Source organism: Halyomorpha halys, unplaced genomic scaffold (assembly GCF_000696795.3).
Source record: "Halyomorpha halys isolate HHAL.00 unplaced genomic scaffold, Hhal_1.1 Scaffold390.1, whole genome shotgun sequence".
Lineage (NCBI taxonomy): Eukaryota > Metazoa > Arthropoda > Insecta > Hemiptera > Pentatomidae > Halyomorpha > Halyomorpha halys.
Window position 1 is genome coordinate 1,327,276 of NW_027112043.1, and position 20,337 is coordinate 1,347,612.

Sequence of the window (20,337 nt, forward strand, 5' to 3'; positions counted from 1 at the left end):
ATAACAGTCTCAAGAATCTAGTAAACAATCCATATACAGAAAAAATCTTCAGTAGTAATAATAAATCCGAATGTACAAATGCAAACAAAAATTGGAAACAAAAACCATACATAGAATAAATGTGCTGAAGTACCAATTCATCAAAATCTTGTGCTCTAATAAAACCAACATCATACATTCCTAATTGACACCCACAAAAACAAAAAATATTATGGATAAAATAAAGGGCTACATTCAAACTTAAAAGAATTTTTGGACTTCGACAAGGTTAAATGTATTTGATTTGGTGGTCCTATAAAAACATTACAGATAACAATTATCACCATACACTGTTTAAATGAAATAGAATGAAAATAGAGAAAGTAGATTATTATAAGAAATACAATAACCTACTTTTAGAAGAATTCTAACACAATTACACTGTAATGAATGGTATATCAAAATTAAAATCAACAAAGTAACTAAATAATAACATAAATAATAAAATAAATAAATAAACAATAAATGATAAAATAAATAAATAAATAATAACATAAATAAATAAATAATAACATAAATAAATAATAAAATGAATATAAACAGTTGTAAATCACTCACCAAAATTATTAGTTATAAATGAAGCTATTTCCATAATATTGGTTGATATTATTGAAGACAAAACCTTTTCATGGAATCCGATCCTAACTGGCTCTGCCGACACCAAAAGCAATGTGAAACCCAAAATATATGTGCATAGAGGAAAGGTAAAGTATTAAAACCAAAGCAAAAGCATGTGCATAAAAGTTGGCATGAGCATTGAAGTTAGCAAGTGCATAAAGTCAACATGTTAATTCTGCAGTATATGAAAAATGATTGTTACCATTCCAACAACAGACATTCTACATAGGCAAAATATAACAACCACTTTGTAAACAAAATTAGATTTTGATGTTTACGTACAGTCCATTCTTTTCTTCCAGACATGCCATGTAAGTGCTGCGTCCAGTAACAGAAATATTTATTTACATTATATTATATCAAGCATGTAATCACCAAATGAGTTACTTGTTATAAAAAAAAATTCAGGTACTCCACATATTGTGTAGAGTGGTGGATACTTCATTATAAAAATGTTAATTTTAAATTTATTATAACTTTTCACAAAACCAAACATTAACACAAAAGCATTTTAAAGGCAAAAAAAAATTGGGTGGTAGAAAAACTACTATGAACATTTCACTCTAATCATCTCAATGATAATGAACTGCCTTTTTAACAATTGATCAGACTTTGTTAATTGAAATTCTAAGTCTAATTTATTTCAAATCCCTTAAGTTATTAATTAATATTTTTAACGAATATATTCATAGTATTTCCACTACTGGTATTATAAAATGTTAGAAAAGGCCATTTAGTTAATAGGACAAAAAATAAATGGTGTTATGAAATAGAACAAAATGTGTTATAAGTTGGAACAAGCAATCAAACTTATTAACAAAATAAAAATTCATTTCATCAGGAATGATAAAAAAATAAATATATTATACGGAAATATATGATTATAAAATAACCAATAAGGTACATTACAATCTCTTGGCATAAAAAACTTAAAGCTAGACCAGTGGTAAACAAACAAATCATTCGCATAGGATAATAGTGTAGCTCTTTGATAAGATAGGTAAAAAAAAAATTGTTTTTAGTTTACGATTTAACTCTAAAATTATGACTCTAAACATCAAACGATAACCAAAATAATCTTTTTTTAATTATGAAGTTTGCACTTGTCTTGATAATTCAGATTGTAAGCAAAATCTTAGTACTTTTTAATTTCACTTACCGATAAATGAAATATATTGTATGGGAAAGTATTACGATCGTGAAAAGTTTCAAATTTGAATTTTCAATGGAAATACACCTTTTAATGTCCCCCTGACTTCAAAGAACCAAGTCTCTCAAAAGTCTCCTTGTGAGTGTGTGTATGTGTATGTGCGGATATATTGTGAATAATTGAGAAATGGTCAATGATTAAGAAACTAACAAGGTTTAATTTTGTGCCTTTACAATCCTATTGTATGCCTTAAGCCTATGAAAATTTTTGAAAAGCTGTATCTAAGAAAGCAATGGCCTTACAGAACTCATTTTTCTTTTTCTTTTTTAAGAAACTAAATAAAATGTGGGATGATAAATTTGTTGTTGAATAAATTATATTAAAATGTTTATTCATTAAAATATAACTATAGATCTTATATATTTTTCCTGATTTCTTTTAAAGTTTGCCTAACACTAATCTCAACCAATGTTTAATCAGTTAATTTGAACTAGTTACTATTAAATTGGATTTTTATTTGTAAAGCTTTCAATTCATGGAAATATTTGATCCAAATAACAAAAGAAAATTTCTTAGAATTAAGTTCAAAAAATCTTATCTATTTTTTCTACCAGTATTTACAGTATTTAGAACTAAGTGAGGAAGTGAATCTGTCTCATATTTACAAAACAAAACATAAATGTAAAGAATATTAAAGAAAAACATAATTCAGCTATTATAATGAATAAACGTTCAAACGAAAATCATCAGAACCAAGTAGCTTAAGCTATGTATAGGAGCTGAGAAAAGCTGGTCTGGTCTGCTTTTATAGAAAATAAACAGAGAGGAATGGTAAATCTGAGAGTTAAATTGCAGGAGATTTTCTCTATTCATATTTTTTAAAAGTAAAGAAATAAAAAGCATGTAATGTAAAGTATTAAGTAGCATACTTACCACACTAACAATAACTAATAACACTCGTGTGTGTGTATATAGTGAAACAGACTTTGTAAAAAAAACATTATCATTTTTGCATCAAAAACACAACCTTAACACACTTAAGCGGTGTAAATAATTGCACCAGCTTAATCTGAATATTAATATATTGATGAAAATATTTTGTGTCGTACAAGTAAATTTTGTAGTGATGAAGTTTGTCTGAGAGAAAAGAAAAGCAAGAAATATTTTAGTATTGATTGATTAAAGAAGACTTTAAAGATAATTGTTATTATGTTAATGAATTAGATAGTGGAATATCAGGACTCTGTATCATAACAAAAGCAAATATTATTAGTCTATAAATACAAAGTTCAAGCACAAGTATATTTTTTTTTATGATAGGGACGACTATTAGTGATATTATAGGTAATAAAAACATATAAGGCAGGATTGCATAAGCTAGTTAAATAGTACTAAGTACAAACTACTAAACTAATAGTATTAGTTTGTACTTAATTAGAAATCAGAGCCCATATGTAATATTAATTGATAATTAGAGATTAAATCTATTATACATTATCAATCACAACTATAATGGCTTTACACACAATTGAGTAAAGAGAGTATATAATAAAGATATGACTAGGATTAAAATACAGTCATTGTAACAATTATCTTCAAAACCTACAAATTTAACTAAAAATGGAGATCCTTAGATATGGTGATAATAAGTTATGATTAAAAATACAAAAAACTATTGCTCTTATTAAAATAAAAACAAGATTACTTTACTTTTTGAAACTGAAACCAAATTAAAATATTAGGAGAAATGTCAGAAAAACATAATTTTCTAAACCGATAAATCATAACAGTGAAATCTCAAATGAAAACTTTTTTTTTATATGTTTCCACACATCTTATGTAAATTAGTACCTTTACCTCAAGGCCTCTTTAGTTTAGTAGATATCACACAAAAAAAAAAATAATAATAATAATAGTAATACCTGGACCTAAATGGTTTGAGTCGATTGGCTTTGTTGTATCAGTAGACTCCTCCAACTCCAAATAATTCATTAAATGTGCCCACAGTGCAGATTTGCCCTTTTAAAAATACATAGAGGATATAAAAAAAATTAAATGGACTTTTCAGAAATAAAAGCCAATTGTCTTTAATACTGTAAACTTACAAGTAAAATAATCGATTTGTGAGGCATTTAAAAAAATATAAAATTGAATTGATGAAAAACTGTGCCCTAATTTTTTTTTTTGCTATAAATTTGGATTATACAGGCCTGTTTCATACACAAAAGAATGCCAAATTCATCTGATTTATTAATTAACACTTTGATTGTGGTCGACAGCACATTGTCATCGAGCCGTGGTGACTTAAAGCATGTATGATGGGGAGAAAAGTTCAAGCAATTCCTTTTCACCTTGGATTATCCTGAAACGTGTCAGTGCTGCCCTAGCTTCCACCAGCTACGATCGTTCTGGCTTCTGCTACCATTAACATTTTTTACACTCATTCAAATTTTTTTTATTATCAAATTTATTTACTTAATATATTTCTTTTATTTTACACACCTCCAATAACATTTTTTTATGTGTTCAAAAGTTGTTATTATTTTTTTTTTTAAATGAAAACATTCTTTATTTACATTGTTATGGATTATTTTATATTGTCTAATAGAGATTGTTTTATAGAAAGTGTGGTGATATACAATAGCTTTCTAGAGTCCTTATTCAGTAATTCAGTTAGAAAACTCGCAAAATATGGATCTATCAGCTGAATGCAAACAAATCCAGTGGCATAAGTGGGTGACGATAATGTGTTATAATGGTTAAAAAACTGATATTTAAACTTTATTGAGCTAAATATTACATTTGATAAATTATTAATGCTTATTTAAAATAAAATAAAAGAAGATATTAAATAAAAATCATGCTTTTAAGTGGTGGCCAAGGGAGGCCCCTTGCAGTCAAAGAGTTAACTTCTGAAATTTATTTATAAAACAAAAGGAATAAAAAATACACTAATCTGATGGAAAATGTCAAACTTAGTTTCAGTAAAAAAAAATGGGAAACAGATAGTTTCCGTTATTAAGGTTATAAATTCCTTAAAATAAGTAATAACCCATAAAATATCATTCAGTTTCATTTTCTGTGGAAATTGTCAACAAACATGAGAAAAACAATAATAACTTTATATACATTCACCCAGATGGATGCGGACCAGGAGGGCAGGACCAACCGGATGGGTACAGGGGATAAGGTGCAGTCCCATCCAAAGGGCACTCACATGAGTGCTGGGCTGCACCACAGTTCAAATAAAAATGTACATCTTTAAAATAAATGGTACCCCCAAATAATTGTATATAAATAAAACTTGAAAAGAAAGAAAAGAAAAAAAATTAATAATTGGTGCCGAACCCCATGCCAGAAATGGCAGAAATAAAATAATAGTATTTTATTAAAATATTATAGTTAAAAAATTATAAATATTATGGTAAAAATATTTAACTATTATAAAATATTATAGTAGTAAACAACTATAACTATAAAAATAGTTGTTAAATATTTTTTGTTTCCTTTTGACCACACCCCCGACTATCTATCTCCTCCATATTTGGTTTGGAGCTATGTTATCAAGAGGTGAATAACCTATTCTAACCACAGTGGGAGGAGAGAGGTCAAGTTTTTCATTTCGTCGCCCACAGTTCTCAGGTTGCTAAGACCTGCATCTCAACCACTTGAGCTACGGATGGCCCTTCTGTTTACATAAGTGGCATCATGTAGATGGGGACAGAAGAAGGGACCTGGAGACCCTCAGTTCCCCTCTCCAATATACCTAAAGCACTACAACAGTCTAATTTTTAATAGTTTCCTGAAATGTTAACTCTTAAGACGTATGTATTATTTTTGAAAAATATGCACAATATTTATTGGAAGTCTAATTGCCACTAATTTTAAATTTTGGACATAAATTCTACAGAAACTTTTTAGCACAAAAATAGCAAATCATTATTAAAATATAAACACCTGTTTCTTCTGAATGCCATTTGACCAGACCCTTTCGAGTAAATCGCAGAGGCTGGCAATTAAAGTATTTTCTTCCACTATGGATGTTTGTGCACCATGTCCCATAGCAAGAGCCTCACTACCTAATTTCTCAACCAGCATTCTTTTGGTCTTCTGCTTACATTCCTGTTTTATAAAAGTCACAAATTACTGAATAATTAATAAAATCCTTTGTATATTATGAAGATTTTTCATAACAATGAATAATGGAACTACAACTAGCATGACAACATTAATTATAGAATGATTACAAGAAAAATAAAACTGAAAATAAGCAACTTTAATTATAAGGAAAAAATCTTATAAGAAATTTTTAAGATTTTTTAATATGCTAATTTACATATTTAATTCATAGGTTACTAGGCAATTTTTAACTGATCTTAGTCAAAGCTCATCATAATCAAGGAAATAATACAGCTGTTCTCAAGAATCAAAAAACAAAACCTACCTTGAGCAATATTTCAATAAATTCCCAATTGGACAGTGCTATAAGTGCAGGACTTGGGTCAGTTCTGGTCGGTACTGTTGTCAGTCGATCGCCTCCTACCAGCGGCCTTGCTTCTGACCCAGGCCTCCGTACACTCACTATTCCTTCCATCTCAAGCCCTTCAAAGCTCAATGAAGAAAATGAATTGGTCATTCTTACATTCCTCTTTTTTGACCTGAAAATAAATTATTTCATACTAAAAAAAAAAATCTAAAAACAAATTAGGCACAAGTTTCTTTTCCTAATAAGTATCACTAATAGATATTTGTCTCAGAATAAATAAAACACTTTTTTTCATGAACTGACCTCCAATATAAAGACAACAATTATAAAAAATTAAATTATAAACAGCTAATATTTCAATTAATCATAATAGTTTAAAAAAATAAGACAACTCCAGTTTAATAGAAATAATTTTGGATGATTGTTAGATGACCGTAAGTGATGATTGAAGGAAGATGGTACAGGTAGCGGCCAAAAAGAGCACAGTTTTTTCTGCTATTTTAGTAACTTTTAACCACCATCTGGACCATCTTCCAACAATAAAAATAATTTTGCTTTTAATTAAGCGATAGTAGTCTATAAAACAATTTTTATAAAGTTTTGAATTAATTCAGTGGCTTATAATTTGAAGATGATTTTGTACTTAACTGTTCTTTTTCTATTCTAGACTTTATAAGCCTTCTTACTTGACTGTTCTTATTAAAACAAAGCAGTGGGTCAACATTTACTATGAAAAATAGGTTATTTTATGAAATAATGATAAATTTCTATCAGAAATTTAAGTAAAAAATATGAAAAAAATCAAAAGAAGACAACAAAGGCCCTGAAGATGGACAATACGTCCAAAACATTAGATCCATTAGTACACAAATAAATAAACTAAAGTATGAACTGGCTAATAAATCCCAGACTATATTTTATACTTCAATTTTTTTTTTGTGCTATATGCATGACATTCAATACTTCACAACTGTCCAATGGGACCTGCTCCACTTTCATTCTTATCATATCATGGGCAGATTGAGTTTGTGATACTAGGCCGGATTTTGTTATTTTAAGAAATATAAGTGTAAACAGAAGACTATAAATATTTATCAACAAGATGACCTCGCTATGTGAGGTGTGGAGGGGTAAAGGTATGTTTCATCCCATAAAAGTAAAAACAATCAAAATGATAAGCAGTCTAGTATTTAAAAAAAAAGTTATAGATGTTTACATTAATTTTTGATTGGAAGCAATACCTTTATGTAAACAAATTAGGGCAGTACGGATAGGTGATCCAATAGGAGAACAATCTGTTCAAGCCATAGCATAAAGGTCAAGAATTATTTGGTTGGTTCAACATGAATTATAAGTCAACCCACATAGATTGAAATCAGAACAAAAAGCACTTCTGAAGTGAGTATAGTAAGGTGCTAAACAAGAACCTGCTCAATCACTTTGGTCTCAGCTCAGATATGTGTCAAATATCTTCCTCAAGTACCGAAAAAAAGGAACTTCTTAGTTGTTTCCTGAGATAACTTGATCATTTCTAATACATAGAACCATTATTCCAACAAAAGTTTCAGCTTTTTTTATATAGACTATGTATAATGTTAGAAAAATGATATAAGTTTCATTTTTTTGAAATTTATCATTTATGGAAAATTAACACTTCATAAACTCATAATGAGACAATACCACAAACTTATTTAGTAAAAAAAGAGTCAATTTCCAACCAATGAAAAATTTCAATTATTCAGAAAACATAACTTAGATGCTTAGTTACAATAGTTACAAACTCAGATGCTTAATGATTTTGCAGCTCAAAAGTCTGAATTCACAGGTTTAAGAAAAACAGAATTGAAAAACTTGGGCTTTAGTATAATTATAAATTGCTTTAAGCGTATTAAGTGTCTTTTAATACAGAGGAATGATTACTACAAAATAAGGCACTTAATAAACTTTAAAAAAACTAACTGTACACAAGCTCACATTTTTTAATCCTGTTTCTTTCAAGATTATTTTTGTAGACTGAGCTTACTTTAAGTAGTAAACCCAGATTTATATTTACTTGAAAATTGGATCGTTCTAATTTTTTAACATTTGATAAAGACACTAAAATAAATGTAAACCACTAAGAAAACTATAAAAAATTTTGTTACTTAATTCTTCTTCTCATTATGTAGCAATATATTAAATAACGAATTTGTGACTAATTCTTCATAGTGACAAGACCAATCAAATCACTTGCTGCCAAATTAATAGTTGATATTATCAGTGAATATAATAATTAATGGTGACTTATATTACACAATATCCGTTTCTCTTTTCTTTCATGCAGACACATAATCACTCAATGAGCTGCTTAGTTGGTTTCACAAGGTTAAGAACACTTTCAAATCATAGTTTCCTCAAATCCTCAGGTGTCCAGGAAACAGCCACTTGTTGAAATTGTACATAGACACCATTTCACCACAGAGGCAGTATATGCAGATCATAAGTATTAATCAATACCAATATCCAATAACAAACATACGTATGTTTCAGAATTTATAGATAATCTTTGAATGTGTTTTGAAAACATATTAAGTAATAAGTTAAATTAATAGAATTGTTTTTTTACTTTGCAAGCGATTACAACCAATTAATTATTTATTTAATACTTACATGAATATTAATAGGATTCTTAAAAAAAATTGATATTATTGTATGAGGTTTTTAAACAGAAATAGTACTTATAGTCCAGTCAAATGGTAGTTTAAAGTGAAAAGTTTTGGTGAATATCAGAAATCATGAAGTTTATTTTTATGTTTGACTTATAACTTGCAAAGTACGCTTTTAAAATAAGGTTATCCTATACCAAAATAAAGATGAGAAAATGACCTGAAATTCATATTACTATCATTTCTTTGTGCGACACATGCTTTTCACAAAATGCGGCTTTTAAATACAAATGAAAATAACAATTTCGGAAGAGAACAAAACACATTTTTTAAAGAATTTCAGATTATTAGGTATATTCTAGTATTCACTGAAATAAAAAATATTCAAAAACATTTTTTGCACATACGTCATTCATTATCAAATGTTAATGTAAAATGTATCAAATGAACAACCTTAAGTAAAATATATATAATATTAATGGTTAATAATTGTAATGAGCAGAAGAAAGTTTTTCTTCTTGTAAATTGTAGTAGTGTTTAGAATGATGAGTGAATTTTAGATTAATGTTAGACACAGAACAATGTAGTCCAAAAATTCAAGAATAAATGAAATATCCACTACAACCCTGTGTACCATCATAGTATTAAAAAAATAGATTTTAGAATATTAGTTATATCATTCAATATCAGAATATACTTAATAATCTGAAATGCTATAGGAAATATATTTTTCTATTTTCCGAAAAAAATTTCACCAGTAGTAAAAGTACCATTCCACAAAAAGCACATCAAATAATTTTTTTTTTTTTTTAAATACGTCATTTTCTCATTTTTATTTTAACATAAGATTACTTTTTGCACAAAAAGCTTATTTTGTAAGTTATAAGAAAAAAAACAACAACATAAAATAAGCCACTATAAAAGCCAAAAACAATAATATCAGAACTTTCCACTTTAATAATCATTAGACAGGACTATTAATTCCTTAGATCCATTAATTAATAAATTAATTCATTAGACCTGATAATAAATAGTTTGTGTTTGCACCATATTAATTTACAAAGCTTGTTTTTACAATAAATCTTGAGTAATAGAAATTGCTTGATACCAGAATAAATATCCGGCATTTTCATCCTAAGATTAATTATGTTTAAGCTCTGAATATTTTGGCAAACTTTAAGTTTTAGTATTTTAATTTTAAAATTGAAAGCTTACCACAATTTTTAAATATTTTTTATTTCTTAAAATATGATACAGACTTCTATAATATTGAGTCTGCAACAAAAAAAATTCAACTGTTGGCTCCATAGTCTCCTCTTCTTTTTCCTTATTTGAAAAATTGAAAAATCCGAGGAGGAAATCATCATAATTACTTATATATGTACATATTTCCAAATTATATAAAAATATTTGTTACTGGTTTTACTATAATAAGTTTAGCATACATAAGAAACAATACAGCAAATACATTTCTAGCATTGTACAAAAGCATTTTCTAACATACAAAAACAGTAAAACATTAAAGGCTAAAAAAAAATTGAGAATGTTTTGATTCACAGCTTATATAACTGTAACATGCACAAATGTCATAAATCCATGACCCCAAAGGAAAAAGAATGGATGAAATTAGCTAAAGGAATTAATAAGACCTTGGAAAAGACATTTAGATGACAATATACTGCATAGTGATACACTACAAAGTTGAAAATGAGTTTCATGAGAAAGTGAATCAATGGGATTTTAAACCCTACAAAGTAATGTATGAAACAAACAACCAGAAAACATTCTGTCCCTAGTAATAGTTTGTTTCAAGAACATTAAAAGATATTATTGATAAGACTTGATTGTTGATGAGAGATGTGGAATATATCAATTCAGAACTTAATGGCATGCCTTTACTAAACATTCAAGGGCAGGTTAGATACAGGGATGGTAAAATTAATTAGATCTCCATGCAGTCATTAGTTTTGAATTTTAAGGACAAGGTAGCAGTGGAACTCGGTAAACTGAACAATTTAATAATAATAAAAAAAATCAAGAGTAGTTCACTTTATTATTTTAAGATTAATTCCGTTTTCACATTTAACAGTTTAAAATTAAAATAAATCTTTTTAAATCATAAAAATATAAGGGTTAATAATTAACTACTCTCTTACTATTATATAATTTCTAATTTTTGTCTATTTCTTTGTCACTGATTACTTTATAAAATTTAACAGTTCACAATGGCCAAATAACAAGATAATTTTTATATACTGTTAGAATATCAATACTCCATGACTCTTGGAATTTCAATGTCTATGAATAAGTTTTAATAATACTTTTACCTTAAAAAGAATAACTATTTTATGATATACACCGAATAACTAATAGTTACCACTATTACAATTATTAAACTCTAAAGTATATCAAATATGTGAGATATTTCCTGTTCGTACCAATACGGGAAATAAATTTTTGGGTAAGAAATTTTAGGAAATACCTTAACATGAGTATTTTACTTCAGATGATTTTGTTCCAGATATTAACATTTAAAAATGTATGTAAAACATTAGGTTATTATAACTGAAACCTACAGAGATTTTGAAACATTATTATTAAAAATGCTTAATTGGGCAAATGACAAAATGGATTGAAACATTTTACAAATTACATTAACATATGTTATCTCGAGGTTGATCACAAATGTATAATAATTTGTTGATTGATTTGAGTTCAACAGATTACAAATCATGAAATTATAAACAGTATCCCTTCTCCACACTAACTTCAGATAGAATTTTTAAAATGTAATTATAAAGAAACCTAAACTACTACTATCACTTGATCATACACCAAACACATAGTATAATTTATTTCAAATTATACTATGGCTATAAATGTTTTCAATCAAAAATATTTTCTTTAACAGTAAATGCACCTGATTTTTCCACTTAATTCAAGAGCTCTCACTTTTCATGGGTTTACTTCAGTTCCTCTTTTCTAATAAACTTTTAGATAATCTTGATTCAATTTAACAGACTAACTTAAATAATACCCAAACCAACAGGCACTAGAAAACACCCATTTTAGTTTTATCTATGGACATACTTTTTTTTTTACCATATTCAGATTTCAGAGTACGTAAATCAATGTTTACTTTATATCAATAATTAACTTCAACATGTTCCTGATGAATTAATAGATAAATAGTCAAAGTTGGTATGTTTTCAATTTATCTTTAAAGCTAACCAACCTTCTAGTTCAAAAAATTTTAAATTAATTTTATTGATTATACTAGTAATAATAATAATAATTCTACCTAAGCAATCCTTTCCCCAATAAGTAACACAACCTTCTATTTTCATTCTTAAAAAACTTTTCTGCATTGAATAAATTGTCTATATACCATGAAAAATGTTTGAATTTTAAATTAAATTTGTAAGCACATAAATACACATAAACAAGAAAAAACTGCTTGTATTTCATACAGCAATAATATAAGTTATTAATGTATTGAACGGCAATTTTGACGGCTAGTTACTCTGTTTTAATGATTCTGGCAGTATTAATTTAAAAAAAAACCTTAGAAGCTACTTGACACAGAAAATAAGAAGAATTGCTAATATTCATTCATTTTCATCAATGTACATATTACAAATGTATATTATTAGTACATATCTTTAGATAGATATATTAAAATTTTAAAAACCTGTACATAAATATATAATTTGAGTAATTTTTAAAAATTAAATTGTTCAAACATGTCTATGATCCTTAATTGCTTCCTTTCAGTCCACTCTAGTTTAACCTGTTTTTAGAATGTACTTTACATATCTGTATGTTGATTATAAATTTATAATTTTTTTAAAACTTTTAGAATAGATATTGTTTACTTCGACCCTAGAATGACTTCAATGATCAAGAACATGCACTTAGGTAAGTTATATTAACTAGGCTTGACTCATTCGTATTTTCCTAAAGCTGTTAATTTTGAGAATATATAATAAGATAACTGTTGTAATAGTTTGGAAGACCATTTGCTACACAAGAACTGGTAATTAACTGCACAATTAATTTTTTTTATAGGAAACATCAAGTTATATGTATTGAGCTTTGATTGAGTATAAGATTAATTTATGCTGTAATGTACAAATAAAAGATACCGAAAATTGAAAACTTGAATCATATTGTTTTTCCTTGGTTGTAACAGTCGATCAATATTATGTATTTTATTTAGTAAGCATGCGTATACCTTACAAGACTACATAAAAGTTTCTGATGCAAATCTTACATATATTAATAAAAACAACAAACTACAACAGCCAAAACAACTAAAACTAAAGCTTGTCCAAAACAATATGCATGCCACAAAGGCAGACCAAAAGAGAACTGGAACAGTACTAAGTTGAAAATAACTTCTTCCTCCACATACCTTTAAAACACAAGTTATAAAATAAAGAATTTTACAAATAAATTAATTAATTCTGTTTGTTAATTCTTGTTTTTATTCATATTGCTTCCACAAAATTTTCACATTTACGACCAAATAAAATTAATCATGTCATTCAAAGCTAATTGTTCAATTGAATGCACAGAAGAGGAAGTTTCTATCCCTCTCGTGGACTGACCTCATTTCTCTCAACATATTCTTGTGGACGAGCTATAAACAGCAAATAAATAACCAGCAGTATATATTATACGAAGCATTTCTTTTCAAACAATAAGAAATGAAATACTACAAAAAGGAATAAACAGACAAAAAATAAATAAATAAGATATTTAGGTAAGTGCAACATACAACAAATAATAAATTAATTTGATTGGAGATTAAAATATATCATTGGCAAACATGAAACTTTAAATAAAACCAATGGTCTTATTTAAATTTAAATTTAACTAGACCTTTGAACTGGCTCTTGGTTTAGAGTAACAGAGTCCAATATGGGAAAGCCAGATCTGCTACTTCTCACAGCGTGACTTTTGAAAAGCTCTGTTGGGAAGAGAATTTCAGTATCAATACTTGATAACCGCTTTTCCAACTGAGAGTCAGATATAGTAGTACAAGGCTCATAGCAAGGGGTCCTTTCAAGCGATTCACCATAACGATTCCTAAAATGAATTTGGACATTAAAAGAACGATACAGTAATCTTGACATGAATAATGAGTAAAACCAAATTTGATGTTAAAATAAAAATAAAATTGATGATATACCTGACTAACTTGATCCGTGTCTCAAAAACCCTCAGAAGTGGGTCGAGTGGACACCAGTTACTTAAAATCTTATTATCAACTAATGTAGCAAACATCTGAGTCTCAATGAATCTGGATAAAAAAGGTAAGTGATGTTGAGGCTGATCAGACAAGAAAGTAGCTTTATCAAAATTCTGCATGGAATCACGATTGTTCAACCACTCTTCCTTATCCTATAAAAAATTATTATGATGAGCACTAATTATAATGGAGAAAAAATAAAGAACCTAAAATCCCACAAGATGTTAGTGTAAATCATTCAGTACCTCAAACTAGTTTTTACATTTATCAGTAAACTCTACAACTTTTCTACTTTTATTGTTTACATACTGATGTTATCTGGATTTCAAGATGATCCTAACAGAGAATACTAATATCTCCATGGCATATCCATAATAATATTTGGATAAAATAATACTTTTTTTTTTTTTTTTATTAAAGTGCTACAAGCCAGTCTTGGCATCCTACAATTTCCTCTAATCATAGCCTAGTGCTGACTCCATCCAGTTCCTGTCAGCATCTTCCACCACAGCATCAGGCTATTTTATCTTTGATCTTCTTCTGCTCCTTTTTCAATGAATAAACTGAGTCAGTAGCATTTCTCTATCTGTTACTGTGATGATATGCCCTAAATATCTTTAACACGTAACCTTCATTGTTCTGACATTAACCTTCAACAGTTAAGTCTCCAAAATCATTTTACACCTTCTGATTAATCCATTTCTTCCATTCTTCTTCAACTTTTTTACCTCCAGATTATTAATCAAAGAACTTTTCTTTTGAAGATCAACAGATCTTTTTCAGAAGCCTTAAGTGTTGTCCAATACTCAGATCCATAAAGAAGAATTGCACGTACCAAAGTTTGAGAGAGGTGAAGCTTGATCTCCCAATAAAATATTTGCCAAGACCGAAGTGGCATCACAAGTTAGCTGAGGTTATCCTCCTTCTAATTTTAACATTGGGGTCATTATTCTGGGTGAGTTCTGATCCCAGGTAAATTAACTCTAGAAACCTTTTCAAGATATGAGGTCCAATGGTTAGTCTCCTTTGTTACCATGTACTTGATTTTGAGCTCATCAACTTCTAATCCAAGTTTTCTGGTAGCGACCGCCAAGAAGAAAAACCTCAATTAGGACCTGAAGGGAATGTCCCATAATGTCCATGTTATCTGCATAGACCAACACAAAAAGATATATTTCCTTGCTTGTGAGGTAATACAATAAAAAACATTTAATTAGAAATATTTCTATTATGACCCTAGGTATTATCAGTCTATTAAGAAGAGTGGTTCCCAACGGGTGGGTGGATCATGACCACCTTGGAATGGATTATCAGAAGGTCTAGCAACACATATTTTTGTGATGATTTATTGTTAGCACTATTTTATTAATTATTTTTCCTAATGCTTGTGAGTCAGATAAAAGGTTTTAAGTATGTTCTAATAACCACTTCCAACTGTCTGGAGTATGCGTAGTATGGGTTTCCCAAAACCTGTGCTGTGCATGTTCTGGACAGTCAGAAGTGGTTGCTGGAACAAGCCTTATACAAGGAAAATGCACAGTGAAAAGTTACTCAAAATACACTTTTAAGCAACGTAATTTTAAAATATTTTCCAAGGGAGACCCCCTTTGGCCCTAAATTGGCAGTAGGGATGGGCTACACATGGTTCAATTTCTGGGTTAGTGGTCCTTAGACTTGTATGGGTTGGAAGCCACTGATTTAGACGTGGTACTTCATTCTAATCTTGGAAAGAACAATAAAAAAATATTAAATCATCATAACAGTTATGTGCCATTTGATAAATAGAATTTTTTTTTATTTTCTAGATTCAAGCTATAAAATATAATTAATGAAAACATAATTCAAACCTGATTAGGTTGAATGATGAAATGCTCATAAGTTGAAAACATTTGAACAAATCTGTTAAGGAATATTTCCCTGACAGCATTGTTTATTTGTAAATCTTTCATGTACTGCATTTCTGAACTAATTTCAGTTTCTTCTGAAAAACCATCATCTACCATACTGTCCCAGTCATCATCTGAAACAAGATATATAACAATCATATCATTCATATTAACATACTAACACAATTATTTTATATATTGATTTAAAAAAAAAAATTATGTATAATCATTTTTGATTGGTGTGAAGTCTTTTATTAAGGATCGACTAAGAGATGTATTTTTATTATAAGTCAATCATTTGGGCTCTTTTCATTATTCATTTGTTATTCACTTAACCAACAAATTTAAAAACCTAGATCAGTCATTGGGAGGCATTAACTGAATTGTATTTATTGGGTGCAGGTAACACAATACCAACTGGTTTACCAAGCTAAACCAGGCAACTCATCTTATTTCGGAACAAATAATTTTTACTTAGTTTGAAAATCCCTCCTAAATTAAACACTATTTGCAGGTTTAAAAATAACCGATTTATCATTGAAAGTTAAGTACACTATTATAAAAATTATTATATGAATCAATGGACTCTAAGGCTTAACCAACCAATCTATTTTTCTATTTTTTCTTCCCAATTAGACCTAGATCATTTAAAACTTTAAGTAATCTCCACATATCATTTCTAAAGTAAGACTTCTTCAGTGCATATGATACACTATTTAGATTGGAAAAGATTCATTAAAAAAAAAAACTTCTTCCAGGAAATAAAACAGTTAATCTAATGAGGTATCATAATAAATATCTCATGAAATTCCTAAATCAATTATTAGTCAAAGTCAGCTATAAAGGAAAATTGACTGCATTACAATTATTCCACACACCTACCTGTGAGTAAATAAATCATAATACAATAAAATAAACAATCTTCATCAGCTATGAATTACAATGACCAATAAACTAAAATTACTTTATTCCAGAGGATATAGCCAAATAAATCATTTTCAATATACTTAGATACCTCCTAGACAATTTTACATTTATTTATCTATAAATGAAACATATAGTTACTCACCATGTTATTGTATAATTAAATATGTAATGATTATTACATTTTAAATTGAAGTAAATTAAAGCCAATTTTTAAATTTAAAAATTTTATTTTAATATTTTGGCCATACTTTTGCAAAAGAATAATATTAAAGTTTTGGAACGAGAAATATTGTTTCTGGTATTACTGGAGTTTGTCAATCAGTTAATTGGAAGGCTAATGTGGAAAATTAAAACGGGGAAGTATTTTCAAAGTGAAACTTATACTACCAGATATATGACATAGAAACATCTGTTCTGAAATGAGTGAGTGAGGATCCATTTCAACTCAAAGTAGTGATGGTAAGTGAAAGTTGTATCCTGCCAGATTTTTATAAATATTGAGCACTATACAATAGCTAGAGCAAATTTAACCATTTCTAAGGTAATAGACTTTGATAACCAAATAATTTGCTAAGTGAAGATAAGTAGAAGGGAGATATTACGAATTGAGCCGAAAGTTGCAAATGAATGAAAATTATTACAAGATATTTTTGATCTCTCACTTGGAATGAAGAGAAAGGTTTGATACAGTATAATTTTAGGTAAATTTAGAACTGATGGATATTTACTACAAATATATATTCCCTACAATAAAAATAATAAGTAGTTATAAATATTTTGTTTTTATATACAGCAATAAAGACCAATTAATTTCTTACTTAGATCATCTAAAGCATCCAAAGACACTCCACTTCTCTTATTAAGGGATACAATCCTCTGAAGCATTTCTGATCCTTGAGTTAATGAAGGGTCATCTTCGAGATCATCAGCCCAAGAATGTTTGCGTGTTCTCATGTTAATGCAAGAGCTAGTCATCAATTTATCCCCAGAACTGTTCAGATTCCTGGATAAGAAAAAAAAAAACAACCAATATTGACAGGACAATGTTGCTTTCAGTAATACAATATTAGTAAACACAAATACAAAAAATAAAGTTTTTATACATTGTGTCATTTCCATTGAAGCATATCAATAAAATGTTAGTTTTCCTCAGAACTTTATGTTGCAGATTTAGTTTCAAAAGCGGTTCAATCCATTTTCATGACAAAATAATTTAATTTTTCACAAGATCTTAATACACTACACTACTTAATATAGATCGATCAAGATTATATAGCTTGATATATATATTAAGTTGACAAATGAATGTGAACAAAGTAAATAACACAACTCAAAAAAAAAATACTAATAATACGGTATTGATATTCCTCGTACTCATGTCAGGTTCTGTTTCTTGAAGAGTGACTTAGGTCAATTTCTACTCAACAATAATGTTTATATATATTGTAAAATCCATTGAGGAAGTACTTCCTATTTCAATTAGAAGCTACTATTTTCCTTAACTATTGTTTGAATTGTAATTCTAGGAATACCTATTTCTGTAAGTAAACCTCTATCACTTAATTTTATGATTTTTTTTTCCAGCCTGATTGCATGCTATTTCTATTCTTACATGCTCTCATTTTATTTTTTTTAAATACCAAACAAATATTACTCTTCACAAGAGCTGAAAGCAACTAAAGAAATGATATAACAAAGTAAGAAAAGAAAGGTATTTATCGAAATAATTTGTAGTAACTTCACAAAATTTTCACTCTCAGAGGATACAATTGTTTCCAAGGAAGCACTAACAAACATACTTCATTTTTACTACTATCATTTTTTCTATAGATTATTTAAATTAATACATTAGCTAATTTTTTTTAATGGCTTTGAAAAAGTGATGTAACTTTGAATCTACCATGACATAAAATTATTTATATATATAAATAATTTTATGTCATGGTAGTAATATAGGTATATATATTGTAATATCCTCTTTTTTAATCAATAGTTGATATTTATATATAAGTGATGTTAGTTATGTTTTTATTTTATGTATATCGTTTCAGTATTGTTTATTTGTTATTTTAAATCAAAAAGCAAGCTAACCAGTTTTCATTGTTTAAAATAAATACGCTGTTCAAAACAAGGAAGATGGCGGTCCACGTCCTTCCGAAGTGTTCGTTGAATTATTTGTGTTGAGATAGACTGAAATTTTTCAACCTTTGTTATTTCTATACAATAATTACAGAAAAAGAATAATCATAGAAGAACATAACAGTCATCAATAAACTATTTACATCATAGATCATAGCAAATAAAGCAGAGCGATTGTACTACAATAGATTATTTTTGGATCGACCAGTGAACATTGAAGATAGAAGAGAGGAAACGGGCACTCTTGATTTGGCTGGCCTGGTGAGAAGACGTCCGTCGGCTAGAAGCGGGAAGGACTGAAAGCTATTGTTAGGAGTTTGGATATTTATAAGATGTTTAATTGGCTAGTTTTGTTTCTAACTGGAATTTACTGTATTTGTAAAATAGATATTATTTAAGGTTAAGTGTTATTAGTGGTAAAGGGTCGTCTGTTTCTGATTGCCTGGAAACCCACCCTGAGAAAAGAGTCTATGTTATAAAATTTAAATAAAATTCTACTATCAATTTAATATTAAAGTTTTAATTTAAACCCAAGCTATCTTTTATATATGAAATTAGTTAAAACTATTAAAATTCTTTTTATTTCATTTTAAATAATTTTTAATTATTACAATATATATAACTGCCTATAGTTAAATTATAACAATATAATGTTTATATTATTATGATGTTTCATTGGGGTGGTAGTTAAAGGTGTAATTTTAATCAAGGATATAACGATTAAGAGGATTAGGTGATGTTGAGGAAGACCTACAATTGTATTCATAATTAGGCAGCATAGTGATAATTTTAAAAACTGAACAATCCAAAATAATTAGCTTCATGGTTTATCAAAATTTATATCAATAATTAAAAAAAAGAAATAAATACATGTCTACATATTCTCCAGAAACTTTGTGCCGTCTAAGAATATCACAGATTTCATCAGCAAATTCTGTTTTGTGAGGGAAGCTCGGCAATTCTTCAGGCGTTTGCAATAATCTTGTATCCAAATCCATATAGCATAGGTTTGCCTAGAATTTATAATACTTCAATTAGTCAAGTAATTAAAGTAAACCTCAAAATAAATCTAGCAATATTATATGTATGTATGATTTTAATTTTGCTATTAATATTGCAACCAGTCTAAAGCTGCAGTAATATAAATGGTCTTTAATAATAAAAAATGTCTCTCTCTCTCTCTCTCTCTCTCT

The 20,337-nt window shown here is 28.2% G+C and overlaps 1 protein-coding gene across 3 annotated transcripts in view; it reads right to left on the bottom strand.

Annotated features, from left to right (window-relative positions):
• The window catches only part of pns (pinstripe), a 36,570-nt gene that overhangs the window by 11,128 nt on the left and 5,105 nt on the right, over positions 1 to 20,337 (bottom strand). Inside the window, exons 7-15 of one of the 3 annotated variants that reach the window (XM_014422817.3) lie at positions 20,015 to 20,157; positions 17,824 to 18,008; positions 16,040 to 16,212; positions 14,133 to 14,344; positions 13,823 to 14,029; positions 6,252 to 6,465; positions 5,765 to 5,929; positions 3,730 to 3,826; positions 598 to 690 (exon numbers count right to left, since the gene is read on the bottom strand). In XM_014422817.3, the coding sequence (XP_014278303.1) occupies positions 598 to 690; positions 3,730 to 3,826; positions 5,765 to 5,929; positions 6,252 to 6,465; positions 13,823 to 14,029; positions 14,133 to 14,344; positions 16,040 to 16,212; positions 17,824 to 18,008; positions 20,015 to 20,157 (1,489 nt within the window). Of the gene's footprint in view, positions 1 to 597; positions 691 to 939; positions 976 to 3,729; positions 3,827 to 5,764; positions 5,930 to 6,251; positions 6,466 to 13,822; positions 14,030 to 14,132; positions 14,345 to 16,039; positions 16,213 to 17,823; positions 18,009 to 20,014; positions 20,158 to 20,337 lie in introns of all 3 variants that reach the window. The other 2 variants (XM_067049960.1, XM_014422819.2) reach the window with 2 other exon arrangements.